General features: G+C 37.2%; 1 protein-coding gene across 2 annotated transcripts in view; it reads left to right on the top strand.

Annotated features, from left to right (window-relative positions):
• Positions 1 to 25,946, top strand: part of LOC128667055 (uncharacterized) — a 233,165-nt gene that overhangs the window by 74,825 nt on the left and 132,394 nt on the right. For both annotated transcript variants that reach the window (XM_053721938.1, XM_053721937.1), the window contains exon 5: positions 24,366 to 24,473. In XM_053721938.1, the coding sequence (XP_053577913.1) occupies positions 24,366 to 24,473 (108 nt within the window). The remainder of the gene's footprint in view (positions 1 to 24,365; positions 24,474 to 25,946) is intronic.

Here is a 25,946-nt window from a genome sequence, read left to right as displayed (position 1 = left end):
TTATTTGATCGCATTTGGCGGTGAAATGATGGCATGAAATATACCAAGATGGGCCTAGATCAATACTTTGGGTTGTCTACTACACTACACTAAAGCTAAAATTACCCCAAAAAGCTCCCTACATGCTCCCTAATTAACCCCTTCACTGCTGGACATAATACACGTGTGGTGCGCAGTGGCATTTAGCGGCCTTCTAATTATCAAAAAGCAACGTCAAAGCCATATATGTCTGCTATTTCTAAACAAAGGGGTTCCCAGAGAAAAATGTACAACCGTTTATGCCATAATTGCACAAGCTATTTGTAAATAATTTCAGTGAGAAACCTAAAGTTTGTGAAAAAATTTGTGAAAAAGTGAACCCTTTTTTTTTATTTGATCGCATTTGGTGGTGAAATGGTGGCATGAAATATACCAAAATGGGCCTAGATCAATACTTTGGGATGTCTTCTAAAAATATATATATACATGTCAATGGCTATTCATGGATTCCTGACAGATATCAGTGTTCCAATGTAACTAGCACTAATTTTGAAAAAAAAAATGGTTTGGAAATAGCAAAGTGCTACTTGTATTTATGGCCCTATACCTTGCAAAAAAAGCAAAGAACATGTAAACATTGAGTATTTCTAAACTCAGGACAGAATTTAGAAACTATTTAGCATGGGTGTTTTTTTGGTGGTTGTAGATGAGTAACAGATTTTGGGGGTCAAAGTTAGAAAAAGTGTGTTTTTTTCCATTTTTTTACTCATATTTTATAAAATTTTTTATAGTAAATTATAGGATATGATGAAAATAATGGTATCTTTAGAAAGTCCATTTAATGGTGAGAAAAACTGTATATAATATGTGTGGGTACAGTAAACGAGTAAGAGGAAAATTACAGCTAAACACAAACACCACAGAAATTTAAAAATAGCCCTTGTCCCAAACGGACAGAAAATGGAAAAGTGCTGTGGTCATTAAGGGGTTAATGTACACTACTGTTACACCAGATATGAGTTGCACTGGTGTGATACTGTGCCCTGGCAGGCACTGAAACGCACACGTGTGAAGGAAACTGACTGCTATTATTTTACAGTCAAAAAAGTGATATGAGTGGTGGCACTGGGCAAGTGGGCACAGTATACGCTGTGAGCCTGACACACACGCTGGCAGGCAGGCAACTGCAATTAGATTACACAGGAAAAAAAAAAAAAAGCAGACATGTTCTAGCCCTAAAAAGGGCTTTTTGGGGTGCTGTCCTTACAGCAGAGATCAGATGAGTCCTTCAGGAATGTAGTGGACACTGAATACACTAGCCTAGCTATCGATTTCCCTATTAAATCAGCAGCAGCTACACTGTCCCTCCTCTCACTAAGAATGCAGCTTCCGAATGAATCTAAAATGGATGCTGTCCAGGAGGTGGGAGGGTCTGGGAGGGAGGGTCTGCTGCTGATTGGCTGGAATGTGTCTGCTGACTGTGAGGTACAGGGTCAAAGTTTACTCAATGATGACGAATAGGGGGCGGACCGAACATCGCATATGTTTGCCCGCCGTGGCGAACAAGAACAAGCTATGTTCACCGGCGAACTATTCGCGACATCACTATTTACCATATAAATGATGCGGTTTGAAGATCAACAACTCAATCCAACAACTAACAGATTCGGTCTGTAAATTAGGATTAAGTTGTTGAAGCTTCAAACATGCATCATTCACTGCAATACAGATAAGGACAGGAGGCATTATATTTTTTACTTTCTACGTAGAAAGTCTGGATACACGATAGCATTGATTGCTATTGCAAATACGCATGCACTATTCCCTATGATGTGCTGGAAATTGCGGCGTCAGTAAGACACAATGCGCAAGCGCTATTTGGGCCGTTTTTGTGCGCATGTGATTGTGTACAAATTAGTCCCCAAAACAAGTGGGCAGAGAAATCTATAGAAAGATAAAAGGGGGTGCTCCAATGATGAAGTACGTCTCAGTAATCTTACAAAAAATTCTAGAGTATAAACATAATACTCACAAACACATTGCACTCAACAGTGCAAATGGGGCAGGCTGAACTCTCAGACTTGTCCAGCTAACTTGCAGTCCGGCTACACAGCTTCCAGACCGGCTCCACACCTCCACTGCTCTCACCACCTATGAACAGCATGGCAAAGCACTGCTTCCAAAGTACAGTTATAGTACCGCTGACCAAATGCTCTATTCACAGAGCGTGGCAAGATAAGAGATTCCAGAAAACCCCCAAAGTATCAAAAGAGGATGACCGGAGGCTCACAGGATAAGTATAAAAAAACTATTCACAACGCGTTTCTCAGTACATGACTGTTTCATCAAGTGATAAAATATACAAATACAAGTGAGCTTAAATACCTGACTACCTCGGCGTGTTCATACAACTAATGCGCATGTCCATGAAAGGGGATGGACTCATACTATTACTTGGATTGGGCAACTATTGTTACAACGCAACCAATGGTCACTTGTACGCTAAAGTATAAAAGTGCTACAATAGTATCAAAAGTGTTGCCAAATAACTCAATATATTTGCGCTTATTATTTTAAAGGTAAACATACCAGTGTAGTCTCGAATTCGGATTCATACAATACAGATATTATTACAATATTGCACATAAACACAATCTTATCTAGCATCATCATATTTATTAATCATTGATCTGTTCAATACCAGCAAGGATCGAGTTATTTGATAATGCCATATACAAAATATATAAAAGACAAGATAATATAAAACATTCTTGATAAAAAAAATCCCACATTTTAAGCTGGAGAGCCAAAAAATCCCTAATAGTTCATCTAATATTCAAGAGATATATGATTAGTACGGGAGAGAGTGGATCTACTATAAAGACACATAGTGTCAAAAAATTATATAAAATACATACACAGATATGTGACCTATATCAATCAGATTTTAATCATTAAAGGCAGCAAGGTCAATATTCTCATTCAAACCATAAGGTGACAAAGACTTAATTTTCCAGATCCTATAGGTTTCACTTTGTCTAAGCCTTATAAACCTATTCATACCCCAAGATTTAGGGATAGACTCGATCGGGATAATTTTTAGAGTATCTGTCTCAGAGGCATGATTACAAAGAACATGTCTCGGTAAACTATGTTTTAAAAAAATATTTTTAATATTTCTTATGTGCTCTTCCCATCTTTTTTTTGTTAGGTCTAGAGGTTCTACCGGTATATTGAAGTCCACATAAACATTCTAGAATATACACCACAAAGGAAGAATCACATGTTATTCTAGATTTAATACTGAATGTTTCTTGTGTGACATTAGATTTATAACAATCAGTACCAGTGGCAATGTGCTTACACAGTACACATAGTTTTTTTTCCACATTTAAAAATTCCCTTCTTATTTAGAAAATATTTTTTTGTGTAATCAGGCCTTTGATTTGTCAAGGATTTCTCCAACATTGGTGTGTCCGGTCCACGGCGTCATCCATTACTTGTGGGATATTCTCCTCCCCCACAGGGAAAGGCAAGGAGAGCACACAGCAAGAGCTGTCCATATAGTCCCTCCCAGGCTCCGCCCCCCCAGTCATTCTCCTTGCCGCTCTGAACAAGTAGCATCTCCTCGGGGATGGTGAGGAGTTTGTGGTGTTTATTAACCAGTTTAAGCCTGTTTAACATGTCTGTACCTTCAGATAGATCATGTTCTGTATGTATGGTAGCCAATGTGGTTCCCCCTTCAAATATGTGTGATAATTGTGCCATAGCGTCCAAACAAAGTAAGGACAGTACTGTCACAAATAGTAAAGTTGCCCAGGATGATTCCTCAGATGAAGGAAGTAGACATAGTTCTACATCATCTCCTTCTGTGTCTATACCAGTTATGCCCGCGCAGGCGACCCCTAGTACTTCTAGCGCGCCAATGCTTGTTACTATGCAGCAATTGACGGCAGTAATGGATAACTCCATAGCTAATATTTTATCCAAAATGCCAGCATTTCAGAGAAAGCGCGATTGCTCTGTTTTAAACACTGTAGAGCAGGAGGGCGCTGATGATAATTTTTCTGTCATACCCTCACACCAATCTGAAGTGGCAGTGAGGGAGGGTTTGTCAGATGGGGAAATTTCTGATACAGGAAGAATTTCTCAGCAGGCAGAACCTGATGTTGTGACATTTAAATCAAAATTAGAGCATCTCCGCGCATTACTTAAGGAGGTGCTATCTACTCTGGATGATTGTGACAATCTGGTCAACCCAGAAAAATTGTGCAAGATGGACAAGTTCCTTGAGGTCCCGGTGCACCCTGATGCTTTTCCGATACCTAAACGGGTGGCGGACATAGTGAATAAGGAGTGGGAGAAGCCAGGCATACCTTTTGTCCCTCCTCCTATATTTAAGAAATTGTTCCCTATGGTCGACCCCAGGAAGGACACATGGCAAACAGTCCCTAAGGTCGAGGGGGCAGTTTCTACTCTAGCCAAGCGCACGACCATTCCTATTGAGGACAATTGTGCTTTCAAAGATCCTATGGATAAAAAATTGGAGGGTTTGCTTAAAAAGATTTTTGTACAGCAAGGTTACCTCCTTTAACCTATTTCGTGCATTATTCCTGTCACTACAGCGGCGTGGTTCTGGTTCGAGGAACTGGAAAAGTTGCTCAGTAGGGAGACTCCGTATGAGGAAGTCATGGACAGAATTCACGCACTTAAGTTAGCTAATTCCTTTATTTTAGACACCGCTTTGCAGTTAGCGAGGTTAGCGGCGAAAAATTCAGGGTTTACAATTGGGGCGCGTAGAGCGCTCTGGCTAAAGTCTTGGTCGGCGGATGTATCTTCCAAGACAAAATTGCTTAATACCCCTTTCAAAGGTAAGACCCTTTTTTGGCCAGAATTGAAAGAGATTATTTCAGACATCACTGAGGGAAAGGGCCATGCCCTCCCACAAGATAAACCTTTCAAGGCTAAGAATAAGTCCAATTTTCGTTCCATTCGCAATTTCAGGAACGGACCGGCTTCCAACTCGGCAGCCTCTAGACAAGTGGGTAACGCTTCCCAGACTAAACCAACTTGGAAATCAATGCAAGGCTGGAACAAGGGTAAACAGGCCAAGAAGCCTGCTGCTGCTACCAAAACAGCATGAAGGGGTAGCCCCCGATCCGGGACCGGATCTAGTAGGGGGCAGACTCTCTCTCTTTGCTCAGGCTTAGGCAAGAGATGTTCAGGATCCCTGGACACTAGAAATAGTCTCTCAGGGTTTTCTTCTGGAGTTCAAGGAACTACCCTCAAGGGGAAGGTTCCACATGTCTAACTTATCTTCAAACCAAATAAAGAGACAGGCATTCTTACATTGTGTAGAAGACCTGTTAAAGATGGGAGTGATACACCCAGTTCCAACTGTGGAACAAGGTCGGGGGTTTTACTCAAATCTGTTTGTAGTTCCCAAAAAAGAGGGAATTTTCAGACCAATTCTGGATTTAAAAATTCTAAACAAATTTCTCAGAGTTCCATCGTTCAAATGGAAACCATTCGAACAATTTTATCTACAATCCAGGAGGGTCAATTTATGACTACCGTGGATTTAAAGGATGCGTATCTACATATTCCTATCCACAAAGATCATCCAAGGATTTTCACAAAGGTGCTAGGGTCCCTTCTAGAGGTTCTAAGACCAAGGGGTATTGCAGTGGCACCTTATCTGGACGACATTCTAATCCAAACGTCGTCTCTTTCCAAAGCAAAGGCTCATACAGACATTGTTCTAGCCTTTCTCATATCTCACGGGTGGAAGGTGAACGTAGAAAAGAGTTCCCTGTCTCCGTCGACAAGAGTTCCCTTCTTGGGAACGATAATAGATTCTTTAAAAATGAAGATCTTCCTGACAAAAGTCAGAAAGTCAAAGCTTCTAAAGCTTGTCAAGTTCTTCACTCTATTCTGCAGCCTTCCAAAGCTCAGTGCATGGTAGTAGTAGGGTTGATGGTTGCAGCAATGGACATAGTTCCTTTTGCTCAAATTCATCTAAGACCATTACAACTGTGCATGCTCAAGCAGTGGAATGGGGACTATACAGACTTGTCTCCAAAGATTCAAGTAGACCAGATGACCAGAGACTCACTCCGTTGGTGGTTGTCACAGGATCACCTGTCTCAGGGAATGAGTTTCCGCAGACCAGAGTGGGTCATTGTCACGACCGACGCCAGTCTATTAGGCTGGGGCGCGGTCTGGGATTCCCTGAAAGCTCAGGGTCTATGGTCTCGGGAAGAGTCTCTTCTCCCGATAAACATCCTGGAACTGAGAGCGATATTCAATGCTCTCCGGGCTTGGCCTCAACTAGCGAAGGCCGGATTCATAAGATTCCAGTCAGACAACATGACGACTGTAGCTTACATCAACCATCAGGGAGGAACAAAGAGTTCCTTGGCGATGAGAGAGGTATCCAAGATCATCAAATGGGCGGAGGATCACTCCTGCCATCTATCTGCAATTCACATCCCAGGAGTAGACAACTGGGAGGCGGATTATCTGAGTCGTCAGACTTTCCATCCGGGGGAGTGGGAACTCCACCCGGAGGTTTTTGCCCAGTTGACTCAATTATGGGACATTCCAGACATGGATCTGATGGCGTCTCGTCAGAACTTCAAGGTTCCTTGCTACGGGTCCAGATCCAGGGATCCCAAGGCGACTCTAGTGGATGCATTAGTGACGCCTTGGTCGTTCAACCTAGCTTATGCATTTCCACCGTTCCCTCTCCTTCCCAGGCTTGTAGCCAGGATCAAACAGGAGAAGGCCTCAGTGATTCTGATAGCTCCTGCGTGGCCACGCAGGACTTGGTATGCAGACCTGGTGAATATGTCATCGGCTCCACCATGGAAGCTACCTTTGAGACAGGATCTTCTAGTGCAAGGTCCATTCGAACATCCAAATCTAGTTTCTCTCCAGCTGACTGCTTGGAAATTGAACGCTTGATTTTATCCAAGCGCGGGTTTTCAGATTCAGTGATAGATACTCTGGTCCAAGCCAGAAAACCTGTGACTAGAAGGATTTACCATAAAATATGGAAAGGATATATCTGTTGGTGTGAATCCAAGGGATTCTCATGGATTAATATTCCCAGGATCCTCTTCTTTCTAACAAGAAGGTTTGGATAAGGGATTGTCAGCGAGTTCTCTAAAAGGACAGAGATCTGCTTTATCTGTCTTGTTACACAGACGACTGGCAGCTGTGCCAGATGTACAAGCTTTTGTACAGGCTTTGGTCAGAATCAAACCTGTTTACAGACCTTTGACTCCTCCCTGGAGTCTAAATTTAGTTTTTTCAGTTCTTCAAGGGGTTCCATTTGAACCCTTACATTCCATAGATATCAAGTTACTATCTTGGAAAGTTCTTTTTTTGGTTGCTATTTCTTCTGCTAGAAGAGTTTCTGAACTATCTGCTTTGCAGTGTGATCCACCCTATCTGGTGTTCCATTCAGATAAGGTTGTTTTGCGTACCAAGCCTGGTTTTCTTCCAAAAGTTGTTTCCAACAAGAATATTAACCAGGAAATAGTTGTCCCTTCTTTGTGTCCGAATCCAGTTTCAAAGAAGGAACATTTGTTACACCATTTAGATGTAGTCCGTGCTTTAAAGTTCTATTTAGAAGCAACAAAGGATTTCAGACAAAACTTCTTTTTTGTTTGTCGTTTATTCTGGTAAGAGGAGAGGACAAAAAGCTACTGCTACCTCTCTTTCTTTCTGGCAGAAAAGCATTATACGATTGGCTTATGAGACTGCCGGACGGCAGCCTCCTGAACGAATCACAGCTCACTCTACTAGGGCTGTGGCTTCCACATGGGCCTTCAAGAACGAGGCTTCTGTTGATCAGATATGTGAGGCAGCAACTTGGTCTTCTCTGCACACTTTTGCCAAATTCTACAAATTTGATACTTTTTGCTTCTTCGGAGGCTATTTCTGGGAGAAAGGTTTTGCAAGCCGTGGTGCCTTCTGTTTAGGTAACCTGATTTGCTCCCTCCCTTCATCCGTGTCCTAAAGCTTTGGTATTGGTTCCCACAAGTAATGGATGACGCCGTGGACCGGACACACCAATGTTGGAGAAAACAGAATTTATGCTTACCTGATAAATTACTTTCTCCAACGGTGTGTCCGGTCCACGGCCCGCCCTGGTTTTTTAATCAGGTTTGAAAAATTTCTCTCTCTATACACTACAGTCACCACGGCACCCTATAGTTTCTCCTTTTTTTCTCCTAACCGTCGGTCGAATGACTGGGGGGGCGGAGTCTGGGAGGGACTATATGGACAGCTCTTGCTGTGTGCTCTCCTTGCCTTTCCCTGTGGGGGAGGAGAATATCCCACAAGTAATGGATGACGCCATGGACCGGACACACCGTTGGAGAAAGTAATTTATCAGGTAAGCATAAATTCTGTTTTTTTCATCACCACTTTACTATATGCTAGCTTGTTCTTAAGTGTTGAAGCCCTTCTAAAAGGTACATAAGGTTAGGGAACAGAACGTCCTTTAAAGCTGGATCCTTAAGTAAAATGAACCAATATTTACCCAAGGCCTCTTTTATATATCTATGATTACTATTATTTTGTGTAATAAATCTTAAAGATACATCATTATCAGTGCCTGTAACCTTATTTTTATTTGTGATCAACAAATCCTCTCTATTTTTCTATGTTTTGCTTGTATCCACCCCCTATCTATCAGATCAGAAGGGTAACCTTTATCGAAAAATCTATCTTTCATTATCCTTGATTGTTCCTCAAAGGTATCAATATTGCTACAGTTATGCCTAAGTCTACAACATTGATTGTAGGGGGATGTTCCTAATCCATGGTGTATGTTTCAAGTAGCTATTAGAGTCTACCACGTTGAAGTAGGTCTTAGTTATTATATTGCCTTCTTTATTCCAAGACAAATGTAGACAGAGGAATTCTATACTTACAGTTTCTATTTTAGATGAAAAAGATATACCCAAACAATTAGAATTCAAATGGTCCACTAATTTTTGGGCTTCACAACTGTTTCCATCCCATACAAAAATCAAATTGTCTATAAAATGGCCATAGTACACCAAGCTCGCCCCAAATTCTGATTCCTATATATATTTCTCCTCAAACCATCCCATGAAGAGATTGGCAAAACTTGGGGCGAACTTGGTGTCCATGGCCGTTCCCCTTATTTGTAAAAAATATTGTTCTTGGTATACAAAATAGTTGTGTTGTAAAACAAAAAGGATAGCTTCTAATAGAACATCAATCTGGTTCTTAGGCATGTAAGGGTCATTTCTCAGATAATGTTATATTGATTTAAGCCCTAAATTATGAGAAATGTTAGAATATAGGGCTGTGACATCACACGTTAGCCATATCAGATCCCTATTTTCCTTTTTGATATTAGTCAGTTTGCAGATCAAGTCAGCAGAATCTCTTATGTAGGATGGGAGAGTGCTTACTATTTTCTTTAAAAATTGATCTACATATTGAGATAGATTACATGTTAAATTCTCAATGCCAGCTATGATGGGCCTACCTAGAGGGTCCACCAAGGTTATATGTATCTTGGGTAATATACATAAATCCTTGGTGGACCCTCCTGGTAGGCCCTCGATCTACATTTGTCTTGGAATAAAGAAGGCAATATAATAAATAAGACCTACTTCAATGCGGTAGACTCTAATAGCTACTTGAATTTTAAAAGTAATCATCATACACCATGGATTAGGAACATCCCTACAATCAATTTTGTAGACTTAGGCATAACTGTAGCAATATTGATACTTCTGAGGAACAATCAAGGATAATGAAAGATAGATTTTTGGATAAAGGTTAGCCTTCTGATCTGATAGATAGGGGGTGTATACAAGCAAAACATAGAAATAGAATTTGTTGATCACAAATCAAAATAAGGGTACAGGCACTGATAATGATGTATATTTAAGATGTATTACACAATATAATAGTAATCATAGATAGATAAAAGAGGCCTTGGGTAAATATTGGTTCATTTTACTTAAGGATCCAGCTTTAAAGGACGTTCTAAGTAGTGGGCCCTTATGTACCTTTAGAAGGGCTCCAACACTTAAGAACAAGCTAGCACCTAGTAAAGTGGTGATGAAAAAATCCTTGACAAATCAAAAGCCTGATTACACAAAAAAAAATATTTTCTAAATAAGAAGGGAATTTTTAAATGTGGAAAAAAACTATGTGGACTGTGTAAGCACATTGCCACTGGTACTGATTGATTTAAATCTAATGTCAATCAAGAAGCATTCAGTATTAAATCTAGAATTACATGTGATTCTTGCTTTGTGGTGTATATTATAGAATTTTTATGTAGAGTTCAATATACCGGTAGAACCTCTAGACCTATCAAAAAATGATGGGGAGAGCACCTAAGAAATATTAAAAATACTTTTTTAAAACATAGTGTACCAAGACATGTTCATGCCTCTGAGACATTATCCCGATCGAGTCTATCCCTAAATCTTGGGGTATGAATAGGTTTATAAGGCTTAGACAAAGAGAAACCTATTGGATCTGGAAAATGCAGTCTTTGTCACCTTATGGTTTGAATGAGAATATTGACCTTGCAGGCTTTAATAATTAAAATCTGATTGATATAGGTCACATTATATATGTGTATGTATTTTATATAAAAAAAAATTGACACTATGTGTCTCTATAGTAGATCCACCCTTTCCATACTAATTATATACCTCTTGAATAGCAGATGAACTATTAGAGATTTTTTTGCTCTCTAGCATAAAATTTTTGATTTTTAGGGATTTTTTGCTCTCTTGCATAAATTTTGGGATTTTTAGGGATTTGTTTGCTCTCTGGCATAAAATGTGGGATTTTTTATTAAGAATCGGCTAGATTACTAGTTTTGCGGTTACAGGAGGGCTGCAGGGCTAACGTGCAGTTTATGTTCACCGCTCACTTACCCGCAGCGCTGGTATTACGGGTTTTTATCAGGCAAGAAGTGAGCGTAGAGCAAAATTGTGCTCCACATCTCACTTCAATACCAGCGCTGCTTAAATCAGCGGTGAGCTGGTTATACGTGCTTGTGCATGATTTCCCCATAGGAATCAATGGTGAGAGCCGGCTGAAAAAAAACCTAACACCTGCAAAAAAGCAGCGTACAGCTCCCTAACGCAGCCCCATTGATTCCTATGGTAAAATAAAAGTTATGTTTACACCTAACACCCTAACATGAACCCCGAGTCTAAACACCCCTAATCTTACACTTATTAACCCCTAATCTACCCCCCCGACATCGCTGACACCTACATTATACTTATGAACCCTTAATCTGCCGATCTGGACATCGCCACCACTAGAATAAACATATTAACCCCTAAACCGCCGTACCCCCGCCTTGCAAACACTAGTTAAATATTATTAACCCCTAATCTGCTGCCCCTAACATCGCCGCCACCAATCTACATTTAATAACCCCTAATCTGCCTCCCCCAACGTCGCCGCCACTATACTAAATGTATTAACCCCTAAACCTAAGTCTAACCCTAACACCCACTAACTTTAATATAATTACAATAAATCTAAATAAAAATTAATATTAATAACTAAATAATCCCTATTTAAAACTAAATACTTACACCTGTAAAATAAACCTAAGATAGCTACAATATAACTAATAGTTACGTTGTAGCTAGCTTAGGGTTTATTTTTATTTTACAGGCAAGTTTGTATTTATTTTAACTAGGTAGAATAGTTACTAAATAGTTTTTAACTATTTCATAACTACCTAGCTAAAATAAATACAAATTTACCTGTAAAATAAAACCTAACCTAAGTTACACTAACACCTAACACTACACTACAATTAAATAAATTACCTAAATTAAATACAATTAAATACAATTAAATAAAATTAGCTAAAGTAAAAAAAAACTAAAATTACAGAAAATGATAAACAAATTACAAGACTTTTAAACTAATTACACCTAATCTAATAGCCCTATCAAAATAAAAAAATGCCCCCCCAAAATAAAAAAACCCTAGCCTAAACTAAACTGCCATTAGCCCTTAAAAGGGCCTTTTGTGGGGCATCGCCCCAAAGAAATCAGCTCTTTTACCTGAAATAAAAATACAAACAACACCCCCAACAGTAAAACCCACAACCCACACAACAAACCCCCCAAATAAAACCCTAACTAAAAAAAACCTAAGCTCCCCATTGCCCTGAAAAGGGCATTTGGATGGGCATTGCCATTAAAAGGGCTGTTAGCTCTTTTGCAGCCCAAAAACCCTAACCTAAAAATCAAATTCACCCAATACACCCTTAAAAAATCCTAACACTAACCCCCTGAAGATCGACTTACATTTCTGAAGACCGGACATTCATCCTCAAGGAAGCGGCAGCAGTCTTCATCCAACCGGGCCTAAGTTTTCATCCAACCGGGCCAAAGTCTTCATCCAACCGTCCCTTCAATTCCGATACAATCAGCCAGTAGGATTGAGCTCGCATTCTATTGGCTGTTCCAATCAGCCAAGGGAATGCAAGCTCAATCCTATGGGCTGATTCCATCAGCCAATAGGATTTTTTCCACCTTAATTCCGATTGGCTGATGGATGAAGATAGAAGATACCATCTGGATGAAGACTTCTGCCCGTCTGGATGAAGACTTCCGCCCAGTTGGATGAAGACTTCGGCCCGGTTGGATGAAGACTTCGGCCGCTTCCTTGAGGATGGATGTCAGGTCTTCAGAACTGGAAATCGATCTTCAGGGGGTTAGTGTTAGGATTTTTTAAGGGTGTATTGGGTGGGTTTGATTTTTAGGTTAGGATTTTTGGGCTGCAAAAGAGCTAACTGCCCTTTTAAGGGCAATGCCCATCCAAATGCCCTTTTCAGAGCAATGGAGAGCTTAGGTTTATTTAGTTAGGCTTTTATTTGGGGGGTTGGTTGTGTGGGTGGTGGGTTTTACTGTTGGGGGTGTTGTTTGTATTTTTATTTCAGGTAAAAGAGCTGATTTCTTTGGGGCAATGCTCTTTTAAGGGCCATTGGCAGTTTAGTTTAGGTGGATATCAAAATTTGAACAACTGACGCTTATAAGATACAGCTAGGATTTAAACTACCATAAGTGTGTATAATTAATAGCTCCTAAAACCTATCTAGGTTCTGAAGTGAGGCTGAGTAGCCATGTTTTGTAAATCAAAATAAAAAAATCATGACGAATATGAACCTCTATGAGTGATAACAAATACATATAATATAAGTGATATCAAATAAATATAAGAAATGGTATATAAAGAGTTGATGTGAATAAGTAAAGTGAAATGGATATTTACAAAGAACAAAATATTTGTACAAAAGTTATAAATTTAATGGATACCAAGCACAAATTATGATGGTATAAGAGCAAGATAATAAATGAGTGAAAGCGATAAAATATCTAATCCAGATATATAAACAACATCCTATAAAACAACAATCATATATAAAAAATATTTTTTAAAAATAGGGACGTCTCCCTCAATGAAATCTGCTAACAAGTAGTCTAACCAGCTTATGTTTGCTGATCAATATCAGTTCGATGTTGGTGGTGAGAACAGCGCTCCCAAAACAACAATGTTAACAGTCAAAGGTGAATGGTAAGGTACCTTACTGATATCTGTCTGGATATAGGGGCCTCCAGGCCGATGTGTAGCTCGTTAGCTCCTTAGTATTAAGCGTCTGTCTGTATGTGCCGGGGTCGTTCGTAGCTTAATACACACCGCACACCTCTGATTCTATTGGCGGTCAGATGGCACACCCCTCTTCTGATAGGCTGTAGTTATACATGCTTCGTAAGTCATGTATGGGGGTTCGCAAAATAGCGATGCTTGAACTTGCTTTACCTTGAAAACTTGTAACCGTTAAAAAATTTGTTCAAGTTTGGTGATAATTCCTTATGACTGCACATACTTATATTGCTGTTCAGATCCCTGGTCCTCGGGGTGGCTTTAGAGATTGGAATAAACTGGAGATTGGAATAACCCATATCACAACAGAGAAAGAAGGCATGATACAGACACTACATATACTAGACAAAATATCAATTATAACGAACCTAGAATGCACCACGACAATATAAATCCAAATAGGAATTACAATTATAGAAGAAATTACTCTAATCAATATCAAACTTCATATGATGAATATGATAGACATAATAAGAGACAGGAAAGGAATGAGAGTAATTGGACACATTCTGGGACTAAAAACCACAACAGCACATATGATAGGCCCCCCTGGCGAATACCCACTTACAATAGATTCTCAGATATTCAAATTCAAAGAGAAAATTAAAATATGAAACAAAATAATTTTTTATCCCAGGGTCTAATAGATCCAGAATCTCCAAGATTAGGACCAAGGATAGAAAAGGAAATACAAAAACCACAAAAAAAGTCCAAAAAAAAAGATTAAGAGATGTTGTAGAGGAAGAGGAAGAGGGAAAAGCAAGAGACTACAAGAGAATGAAGTAGTAACAAAGGGCATTTTTAATCTGAGTAGTGTGACACTAAACAAAGAGGAAATAAAAATTCTAAACACAGGTCTGTCATTTGCACCATCAACCAGAATGAATAAATTCCAAACACACATCAACATAAGTCAATTTGTTAGAAAATTAACATTAAATAAGTATTTTATAAAGAACCTCATTGAGAGAAACTTTTCAATTCCTTCCAACTCCATTAACAGTTCTCGTCAATCCCCCATATACATATATACTAATCTAAAAGAGAAATCAAAATTTTACCCAAAACATGAACGTGGAAGTAATCTAGAATTATTTGAGCAATTAGTTCAAAAAGACATACAAAATGTAAAACCAAAATACCATGTTAAGTATAATTTGTCCCTAAAAGAAAAACAAGCAATACAAAGTCTACAAAAGATCAAAAACATTGTTATTAAACAGGCAGACAAAGAGGGGGAAATGTCATTCTTGACAAAGGAGATTATTTAAATGAATCAAATAGACTTCTTAATGATCAAACTACCTATACTATATTAAAATCAGATCCAACAAATACATATTCCAATAGATTAAACTCATTATTAGATGAAGCAAAAGAGAAAAGGTATTATTAACACCAAAGAATTTAATTATCTATCACCAAAATTCCCCAAAATGCCCATCTTCTATTACCTCCACAAAATATATAAGGATATCAAGAACCCACCAGGGAGACCAATAATTTCTGGTATTGGATCATTGACATGCAACCTTTCAGAGTACATTGATACATTTTTACAAAAATACGTCAGAACACTTTCATCATATCTAAAAGATACCACAGATGTACTACAAACTTTGGATAAATTAGAATGGCAAAACAATTATTACCTTTTAACTAGTGACGTTTCATCACTCTACACTAGCATTAAACATGAATGGGGTATAAAGGCGGTGGAGAAATATTTACACAATGATAATACATTACATAAAGATCAGGCCAAATTTATATTGGACGGGATCTCTTTTATCTTAAACCAAAACTATTTTTCTTTCAATGGGAAATTTTTCCTACAGATAACAGGTACAGCTATGGGCACGAGGTTTGCGCCAAACTATGCCAATCTGTTTATGAGTAACTGGGAACAAGATTTTATCCAGAACCATGAGCTTGGCGCAAACCTCATGCTATACAAAGGTACATAGATGATATCTTGATGGTATGGAGTGGAGACACCATCCATCTGGAAAAATTTCTAGGAGACATGAATAGTAATACAATAGGCCTACAATTTACCAATACTGTTAGCAAAGAAAAGATAATATTCCTTGACTTAGAAATTGAAATAATTGAAAATTCATTAAATACGAAAACACACTTCAAAACAGTAGATGCTAACAACCTAATACACTCAGAGAGCTGTCATCTGAAAAGATGGAAAGAAAACGTACTGAAGGGACAATGTATTCGATTACGTAGAAATTGTTCAAAAACAATAGATTACCTAGAACAAGCAGATTTTCTTGAAAGAAAATTTTTAGAGAAAGGTTATAAGAAAGATCTAATAACCAAAGCCAAAAAAGATATAGAATCAATTGAGAGGAGTGAATTTCTTAAATATAAAGAAAAATCAAAAATCAATTTTCCAGGAAGTAACATTATAAATGTACCACTAATCACCAATTATAATGATGATTTTAAGACCCTGAAAAAAATCATGAACAAACATTGGAATTTAGTACAAAATGACCCTATCATAGAAGATAAAGTTTCCCCCTATCCTAATATAATTTATAGAAAGGCCAAGAAACTTAAGACTATTTTAGCTCCTAGTGAGTTTAAAACTGAGATACATAGTAATAAACAAATTAGTCTATTTGGGAAGAATGTAAATGGCTTTTTTTCCATGTTTTGGATGTAAGTCTTGTCAGTACAGCTGCAAAACTAAATAATATAGGTCCACACAAACAGGAAAAATATATGATATTGATAGTACCATCAGATGCCAAGACAAAGGGGTGATATACATGATCCAATGCACGTGTAACAAACAATACATTGGAGAAACAACCAGAACCCTTAGGGAAAGAATCCGTGAACACCTTTGGACCATTGAAAAGGGCAAAAAAGACACATATTTGTACCAACATTTTAAGGAGAAACATAATAATAAATTGGCAGATTTTAGATTTTGGGGGATTAAAAAGGTACTACCAAACTGGAGAGGAGGAAATTTAGAAGTTGAACTCCTTAGAATTGAATCAGAGACCATTTATACTCTACAAACCCTCCAACCTCAAGGACTCAATTCAGAACTAGAGATATCTATATTTCTCTGATCTTTCTCCCACCACATAAGAGGTCTTTCTGTCATTTACACCTATGTTTAGAAATATATTTATATATAATAATCCCTATAACTCATATCTTCCTACATGTGGAACAGCTCAAATACAGTCATTCCTTTTCATATTTCACTTTTTGAGATGTATTAGTTTATCATGTATATATAACTTCAAACTTGTTGCTAGTTTCCCATTCCATACATATATTTAGTCTTAATTTATCAGATACACACTTAATATTTTTATGATTGTATCCACTATAGTTCCTCTTTATATCTCTCTTTATTTATACACGATACTGAAGACACGGACAATATTCTTAGTTCAGATCCTTATTGTTCTTATTGAAGAGTAGGTATATATATATATATTATATATATATATATATATATATATATATATATATATACACACATATATATATATATATATATATATATATATATATATATATATTGCATGCTTTTTATCATTTGATTCATCAGTATATCCAAGTCTTATTAGTGATTATATATATATTGTGGTTAGGTATATTTTATATTTTATTAAAAAAAAAATTAATTAATCAGTTTTAATAAAGATCGCTTATTTATTATAAATTAGTTGTCATGTCACACAGATTTTGCAGTCCAATTACAGATCAGTCACTGTTTCAGATAAATCGTTTTATAGAATGTATTTTTTGTATAGATATCCAATGTTTTTTAATTCACAAGATTATATGTCATAAGTTGCACATTTTATAATTACCACCTTAAAAAAATTGTGAACATCAATGAATTCCACCTTTTATCAAAGGAGGTGGTTTTTTAGGCTCCAATGGGATCGAGTAAATTACAGCCAATAGAAACTACAGATTACCTTTAAAAAGGTGTGTTATGCTCACCTGGAGTATCTTGATAAAGCCCTCTGAGGGTGAAACGCGTAGAATTTACTCCAGCCACAACACTGCTATTACAAGGACAGACTCATGACTGATATCCACTAAAAGCTGCGATCCAGCCCCTCCTGTGGACTCTCTAGTTTCTATGACTTAGGAGGTAAAGCCACCCCAAGGACCAGGGATCTGAACAGCAATATAAGTACGTGCAGTCATCAGGAATTATCACCAAACTTGAACAAATTCTTTAACGGTTACAAGTTTTCAAGGTAAAGCAAGTTCAAGCATCGCTATTTTGCGAACCCCCATACATGACTTACGAAGCGTGTGTAAAACTACAGCCTATCAGAAGAGGGGTGTGCCATCTGACCGCCAATAGAATCAGAGGTGTGCGGTCTGTATTAAGCTACAAACAACCCGGCACATACAGACAGACCCTTAATACTAAGAAGCTAAGGAGCTACACATCAGCCTGGAGGCCCCTATATCCAGACAGATATCAGTAAGGTACCTTACCATTCACCTTTGACTGTTAACATTGTTGTTTTGGGAGCGTTGTTCTCACCACCGACATCAAACTGATATTGATCGGCAAACATAAGCTGGTTAGACTACTTGTTAGCAGATTTCATTGAGGGAGACGTCCGTATTTTTAAAAAAATATTTTTTTATATATGATTGTTGTTTTATAGGATGTTGTTTATATATCTGGATTAGATATTTTATCGCTTTCACACATTTATTATCTTGCTCTTATACCATCATAATTTATGCTTGGTATCCATTAAATTTATAACTTTTGTACAAATATTTCGTTCTTTGTAAATAACCATTTCACTTTACTTATTCACATCAACTCTTTATATACCATTTCTTATATTTATTTGATATCACTCATATTATATTTATTTTTTATCACTCATAGAGGTTCATATAATTCATGATTTTTTTATTTTGATTTACAAAACACGGCTACTTAGCCTCACTTCACAACCTAGATAGGTTTTAGGAACTATTAATTATACACACTTATGGTAGTTTAAATCCTAGCTGTATCTTACAAGCGCCAGTTGTTCAAATTTTGATATCCACTGTTCCACATAAACTACTGAGGAGGAGTAGTTTTTTAAACTAGGCTCATAGGATTTTTAGTTAGCGCCAATTCTCAATCCCATACTTTTTACAGTTTAGTTTAGGCTAGGGTTTTTTTTTTTTTTTTTGGGGGGGGGGCATTTTTTTATTTTGATAGGGCTATTAGATTAGGTGTAATTAGTTAAAAAATCTTGTAATTTGTTTATTATTTTCTGTAATTTAGTGTTTTTTTTGTTTTTTTTTACTTAGCTAATTGTATTTAATTGTATTTAATTTAGGTAATTTATTTAATTGTAGTGTAGTGTTAGGTGTTAGTGTAACTTAGGTTAGGTTTTATTTTACAGGTAAATTTGTATTTATTTTAGCTAGGTAGTTATTAAATAGTTAATAACTATTTAGTAACTATTCTACCTAGTTAAAATAAATACAAACTTGCCTGTAAAATAAAAATAAACCCTAAGCTAGCTACAATGTAACTATTAGTTATATTTTAGCTATCTTAGGTTTATTTTACAGGTAAGTATTTAGTTTTAAATAGGGATTATTTAGGTAATAATATTAATTTATAATTAGATTTATTGTAATTTTATTTAAGTTAGGGGGTGTTAAGGTTAGGGTTAGACTTAGGTTTAGGGGTTAATAAATTTAATATAGTGGCGGCGATGTTGGGGTCGGCAGATTAGGGGTTAATAAATGTAGATAGGTGGCGGCGATGTACGGAGCGGCAGATTAGTGTTTAAGAATATTAAACTAGTGTTTTCGAGGTGGGAGTACAGCGGTTTAGGGGTTAATATGTTTATTATAGTGGCGGCGATGTCCGGTTTGTCAGATTAGGGGTTAATCATTTTATTATAGTATTTGTGATGCGGGAGGGCCCGCATCACAAATACTATATGCATTAGGAATCTTGCGGGTAAGGGTCTACCGCTCACTTTTTGGCCTCCCAGGACAGACTCGTAATACCGGCGCTATGCAAGTCCCATTGAAAAAAGAGTATACGCAATTTGCGTAAGTGGATTTGCGGTATTGCCAAGTTTGGCCAAAAAAGTGAGTGGTACACCTGTACCCGCAAGACTCGTAATACCAGCGGGCGTTAAAAAGCAGCGTTAGGACCGGCTAACGCTGCATTTTAAGCTTACTGCAAAACTCGTAATCTAGCCGAATGTTTTATATTATCTTGTCTTTTTATATATATTGTATATGGCATTATCAAATAACTCAATCCTTGCTGGTTTTAAACAGATCGATGATTGATAAATATGATGATGCTAGATAAGATTGTGTGTATGTGCAATATTGTAATAATATCTGTATTGTATGAATCCGAATTTGAGACTACCCCGGTATGTTTACCTTTAAAATACTAAGCACATATATATTGAGTTATTTGGCAACACTTTTGATACTATTGTAGCACTTTTATAATTTAGCATACAAGTAATGACCATTGGTTACGTTGTAACAATAGTTGCCCAATCCAAATAATAGTATGAGTCCATCCCCTTTCATGGACATGCGCATTAGTTGTATGAACACGCAGAGGAAGTCAGGTATTTAAGCTCACTTGTATTTGTATATTTTATCACCTGATGAAACAGTAACGTACTGAGAAACGCGTTGTGAATAAATAGTTTTTTAATACTTATCCTGTGAGCCTCCGGTCAACCTCTGTTGATACTTTGGGGGTTTTCTGGAATCCATTATCTTGCCACTCTCTATGAATAGAGCATTTGGTCAGCGGTATTGTTGCTATACTTTGGAAGCAGTGCTTTGCCGTGCTGTTCAGAGGTGGTGAGAGCAGTAGAGGTGTGGAGCCGGTCTGGAAGCTGTGTAGCCGGACTGCGAGTTAGCTGAGCAAGTCTGAGAGTTCAGCCTGCCCCATTTGCACTATTGAGTTCATTGTGTTTGTGAGTATTATGTTTATACTCTAGAATTTTTGTAAGATTACTGTAAAGGTCTTAACTGGTTTGGAGTCTGTAGCAGAGATATATGCTCACCCTTACAGGTATCACAGCCCAAAGTGATCAGGTATGAAAACAACCTGGGCTGTGAATAAATGCACGGGGGCTGTGTGCAAAAAACAAGGATCTGAGTGTGCTGTACAAACAAGGGTAAATCCAAGAGAGTAATCAAGGTATTGCAGAGATCAAAGGAAGCCAGAGGTGCAGGTAAACGATGAGCAGAGCCGGGGTCGCAAGCCAGGGTCAGTCTTAGGGATTCAGGAACAAAGACACCTAAACTGGAAACAGCAAACATGAAACAAAGAACTGACACTGAGCAAAGGAAAAGGCAGGGTTATATAGCCAGTTAATGAGCTGCTAATTGGTATGAAGTCCCAGGTAAGCCTGACTGACAGGTTGTAAATGAGCACAGGTGATCCAGGTAAAGCACTATCCAGAGTTCATCCCCAGTGCTGCAGGCAGGATAAGGAAAGGTAATGAAATGCTTACATACACACACAAATAGAGAAAAGCATCTGTGGCTTAGAGGCAAGAGAACAAGCCTAGGATAAGAGAGGACCCAGGTTCAAGTCCCTTGCTTGCCCCCAAAGGGGCGACCACGTCTGGCTGTCTGCATGGAACGGTGAGAACTGTGACAATTACTGAGACATACTTCATCATTGGAGCACACTCTTTTATCTTTCTATAAATTTGTATTATAATAACATGCAAAAGCGGCGAAAGCGATTGGTTGATTGTTATGTACACGTAGGGGCTAAAATAGTGGGCTGGATTTAGTATTTTGAAAGAGTTTGAGGTTGGTAATTTTAATTTCATAAATGTAATTTAAAATATGTGTTTTATTCAAACAAAAAACGGGAAGAGTTTGTAATCCTTTAAACATGTTAGGAATATATTTTTCATGAAAAGAGACTTGTAGCAGGATTTAAATGGTTAGAATCAGCTTTATTCATTTATATGACCAAAAATAGATGGGCACACCTACTAATAATTCAGTTCAGGTGTTTAACAACATCCATTTCTAACAGGTGCATAAAATCCAGTGCATGAAATCTCCATAGACAAACATTGGCAGTACAACAGGCCATATTGAAAAGATTAGTGACTTTAAACATGGCACTGTCATAGGATGCCACCTGTGTCAACAAGTCAGTTTGTGAATAATTTCAGCCCTATTGGAGCTGCCCATGTCAACTGTAAGTGCTATTATTGTGTAGCAGAGGCATATAGGAGCAATAACAGCCCAACCATGAAGTTGTAGACCACACAAACTCACAGAGCAAGTTTGCCAAGTGCTGAAGCACATATTGAGTGAACATCTCCTGTCATCTATAGCATCTTTTACTACAGAGTTCCAAACTCTGGAAGCAACATCAGATAAAGACTTATGTGTTGAGGGCTTCATGAAATCGTTTTCCATGGCTGAGCACTGCAGTTGCACACAAGCATCACATCAACATGCACAATTTCAAGCATAGTATGGAGTGGTGTAAAGCACACTACCACAGGTCTCTGGAGCAGTGGAAACATGTTCTCTGGATTGAAGAACCACACATCACTATAAGGCAGTGTTATGGAAGAATCTGGGTGTGGCAAATGCCAGGAGAACATTACCTACCAAAATGCATAGTGCCTACTGTAATATTTGGTGGAGAAGTGATAATGGTCTGAGGCTGTTTTTCAGGGTTTGGGCTAGACCCTTTGCTCCAGTGAATGGTCATCTTAATGCTACAGGATACACAGAGATTTAAGACAATTTGGTTCTTCCAGCATGTGCATGAAGACATGGTTTGACGAATAGAGAAACTTGAGTTGCCTGCACAGGGCCCTGACCTCAACACCATTGAAAAACTTTGGAATGATTTCAAATACCGATTGAAAGCCACATTTTATCTTCCAACATCAATGCCTGACCTCATAAATGCTCTTTTGGCTGAATGGGCACAAATTCAGAGATTTTCAGAAACTAGAGTCCAGTAGGTTGTTGCCTAAACCAACTGTTCCATAAGCTGAACCAGTAACTGGGATAAACAGTAATGTAGCAATGTAGACAAGTGCATTGGTAAAAAAAAATATTGAAACATGTTTTGCTGCTTCTTAATTAGTCCACAACCTTAGAGGTTGCAGACATCAACATCCTGGACTGATGAGTCCTACTCTTGTGCAATTGGTTGCATAAGAGAATGGGTCAGAGCTGCAAAATGTTTTGCTTGTACAATGTTGAATTCCAGCATTAAATGCTGCATTGGAATCCCCAAAGGTGCCCTGTCCGGGAACTTTCTTGACGTGGACCTTGAAAATTGGGTGCCATCATTTACCATAAAGAGCATTCTGTTTGAACCATATTCACCATAACTACTGCCCTGCTATAAAATGTAATTTGACATTACATTTAAATGAAATATCTGATCAAATGTTCTTATTAATTAAAATAATTAAAAAAAAAACCTCAATATAAATAATTTGTTTATTTTACATGTTGTTCTGATAATTTATCATTGTAAATTGTACCTTTTTGAGAAGTGAGAATGCATAGTTGCAACACAATTCACAGCTCATTTGCCACAGGCCTGTGATTGGTCGCAATAAAAGTGACCGAATCTCTAAGAACTCTGCACATTTATATATATATATATATATACACATATATATTTATATATATATATATATATATATATATATATATATATATATATATATATATATATATATATATATATATATATAGGCATCGTTGAGAGATGGCTCCCTTAGGGTTTTCCCCAGCATGGGTAGGTTTAGTTGTTGAGCTAGCTCTGTAAGTCTTAGCTTTAATATAGTCTCTACTCAATGTTGCTCACATAAGTTTCCCTACTGGCATAGAGTGTTTATACCCTAGTCATGGTGGTTGGTTGCAGCCCAGCGAGTTGGCGGGGAAAGGAAAGAGTGACAGCCAAATTTAATGGAGAAATGATGCCTGCTATGTGGTGGCCTAGGTGTACCAATGTGGGCCGCTGACCAGCTATGGTATGGGTTACCTTAGGGACTCAATTGCCACCATCCTTAACTGGTTAATATTAATATTAAAATTTAGTCGGCTTTAAGAATTTTGCCTAAAAGTTTCATAAACACGAACGGTCTTTCTTCCCAGCTTCTTTGTTCTGTGTTTATTTAAAGGGCAAGGTTTAATTAACAGGGAGAAGGGCTCAAGAGTAGGTCCGGAAGGGGGTTGTTGTGAAGTCTAGGAGATGGAATTATCATATGTCTGTCGGACCTGATACGACAGTGCGGATCAGGTCTGACAGACATCGCTGAATGCGGAGAGCAATACACTCTCTATATTCAGCATTGCACCAGCAGCTCTTGTGAGCAGCTGGTGCAACGCCGCCCCCTGCAGACTCGCGGCCAATGAGCCGCCAGCAGGGGGCGTCAATCAACCCGATCGTACTCGATCGGGTTGAATTCCGGCGATCTCTGTCCGCCTGCTCAGAGCAGGCGGACAGGGTTATGGAGCAGCTTCAGTCTTTTGCTAATTTAATGCTATTAAGTACATAATTTTTTTTTAAATTCAATAGCTATTATATATTTCATTTTTTGTCTTCACTGGTTACAATACTATACATTGATCGTTGTCATTATTTATTTTTCTTTTTATTGCAGTAATGAAAAATGACAACTTTGTGCTACATCCAATGTCACTCTGTCTTCCGTTTCCCACAACAGTTAATCTAAAGAGAAACAAAGAAAAAGTGAATGAAAGAATCAAAGGTAAAATAAATAAATAAAGTAAAAAATGGAAGTAATTCACAACTGTTTTATTGGTTTCCAATGATACTAACAAACTAAGAATTATTTTATTATAGATATACAATATTTATAGATAATCTTCTAGCTCATATTGTGATAAGAAATTTAAGAGGAAACATTTTCTATGTCTACATTATAAGGCTGATGGGGACATTGCAGTGATATATTTAGTTTAGTTTACTTTGTTTTTACGTTGCCCTCAGCACTGGGAAATCTGCTGCTCCATAATCCCACATATTTACCTCTTATATTTCAATTCTGACATCCAGAGGCTAGGTGCGCAGAGGGGTATGCACCCTAATAGAAGGCCAGGGATCATTGATGTATAATAAAATTAATAAATGAAAACATTTTTAGAGCACAGGAATGGGAAGACATTATGCCATAAAAATACTCCTGAAATTTGCTTTACCCACTAAAATCTGTACTGTTTTAAAATTTGAAGCCTCTGAAGAAATGGAGGTTATTCCCAAAATGTTACACTCTAAGTGAGACTATTAGTACTTTTTCCCAAATCCTGAGAATATATATATACATATATATATATATATATATATATATATATATATATATATATATATATATATATATATATATATATATATATATAAATAGAATATACCACTAACCAGTAGTGGTATAAGCTCTGGGGCTAGTTGAGCGCAAAACACAGGGAGATCACACAACTGTATACAAAGTGATAAATATATAATGTAATAATATGTAATAAAAATTTGTAAAAATATGAGTAGAAAACTAACAAAATAAAATAAAAAAAATATAAAAAAATAAAATAAAACAAAAAAATTATAATTATATGAATCTCTACTGAATAAATAGTTAAAATAGTTCATATAAAAATACCACTATTATAAACGAGTATATAAACCAATACATAAAAGTTTCCAATTAGAAACAATAGTTCAATATTAAAATATAAATTGTAATTTGGTCAAACAACACAATGGTTTTGTTTCCTGAGAGAGCTAATAGACACAATATCCGCCAAAAAGCGAATTATCTTTTTCCAAATATTTCTATTAAATATCCAAAAAGTAAAGAAAGGATATGGGGGATATGAGGCAAGTGCTAAAAACAGGATCAAAAATAAATAATTAAATTAATAATAAAACTTACAGATAAAAGTCCAAACTAACAATTATATACAAAAATTATTATATACAAAAAATAAGTATACAGGGAATTGATATACACTTGCACTCCTATTAATATGAAAGTTATATATGAAAGTATATATCTACATCCAATATAGGAAATCTAAAACCAATAAAGCAATATGCATAACTGAGAAATACAACTTATTAATATCAGAAAAAAATAATATATATTATATAAAATAGGAGAACGAGAAAACACTAAAAAGCCACAAAAATATGTGAATCAGTCCCAAAGCCAAAAGAACCCAGTTTATGC

This window comes from Bombina bombina, chromosome 7 (assembly GCF_027579735.1).
Source record: "Bombina bombina isolate aBomBom1 chromosome 7, aBomBom1.pri, whole genome shotgun sequence".
Classification (NCBI taxonomy): domain Eukaryota; kingdom Metazoa; phylum Chordata; class Amphibia; order Anura; family Bombinatoridae; genus Bombina; species Bombina bombina.
The sequence above is the reverse complement of the archived record's forward strand: the minus strand, read 5'-3'. Positions and strand labels throughout refer to the sequence as shown.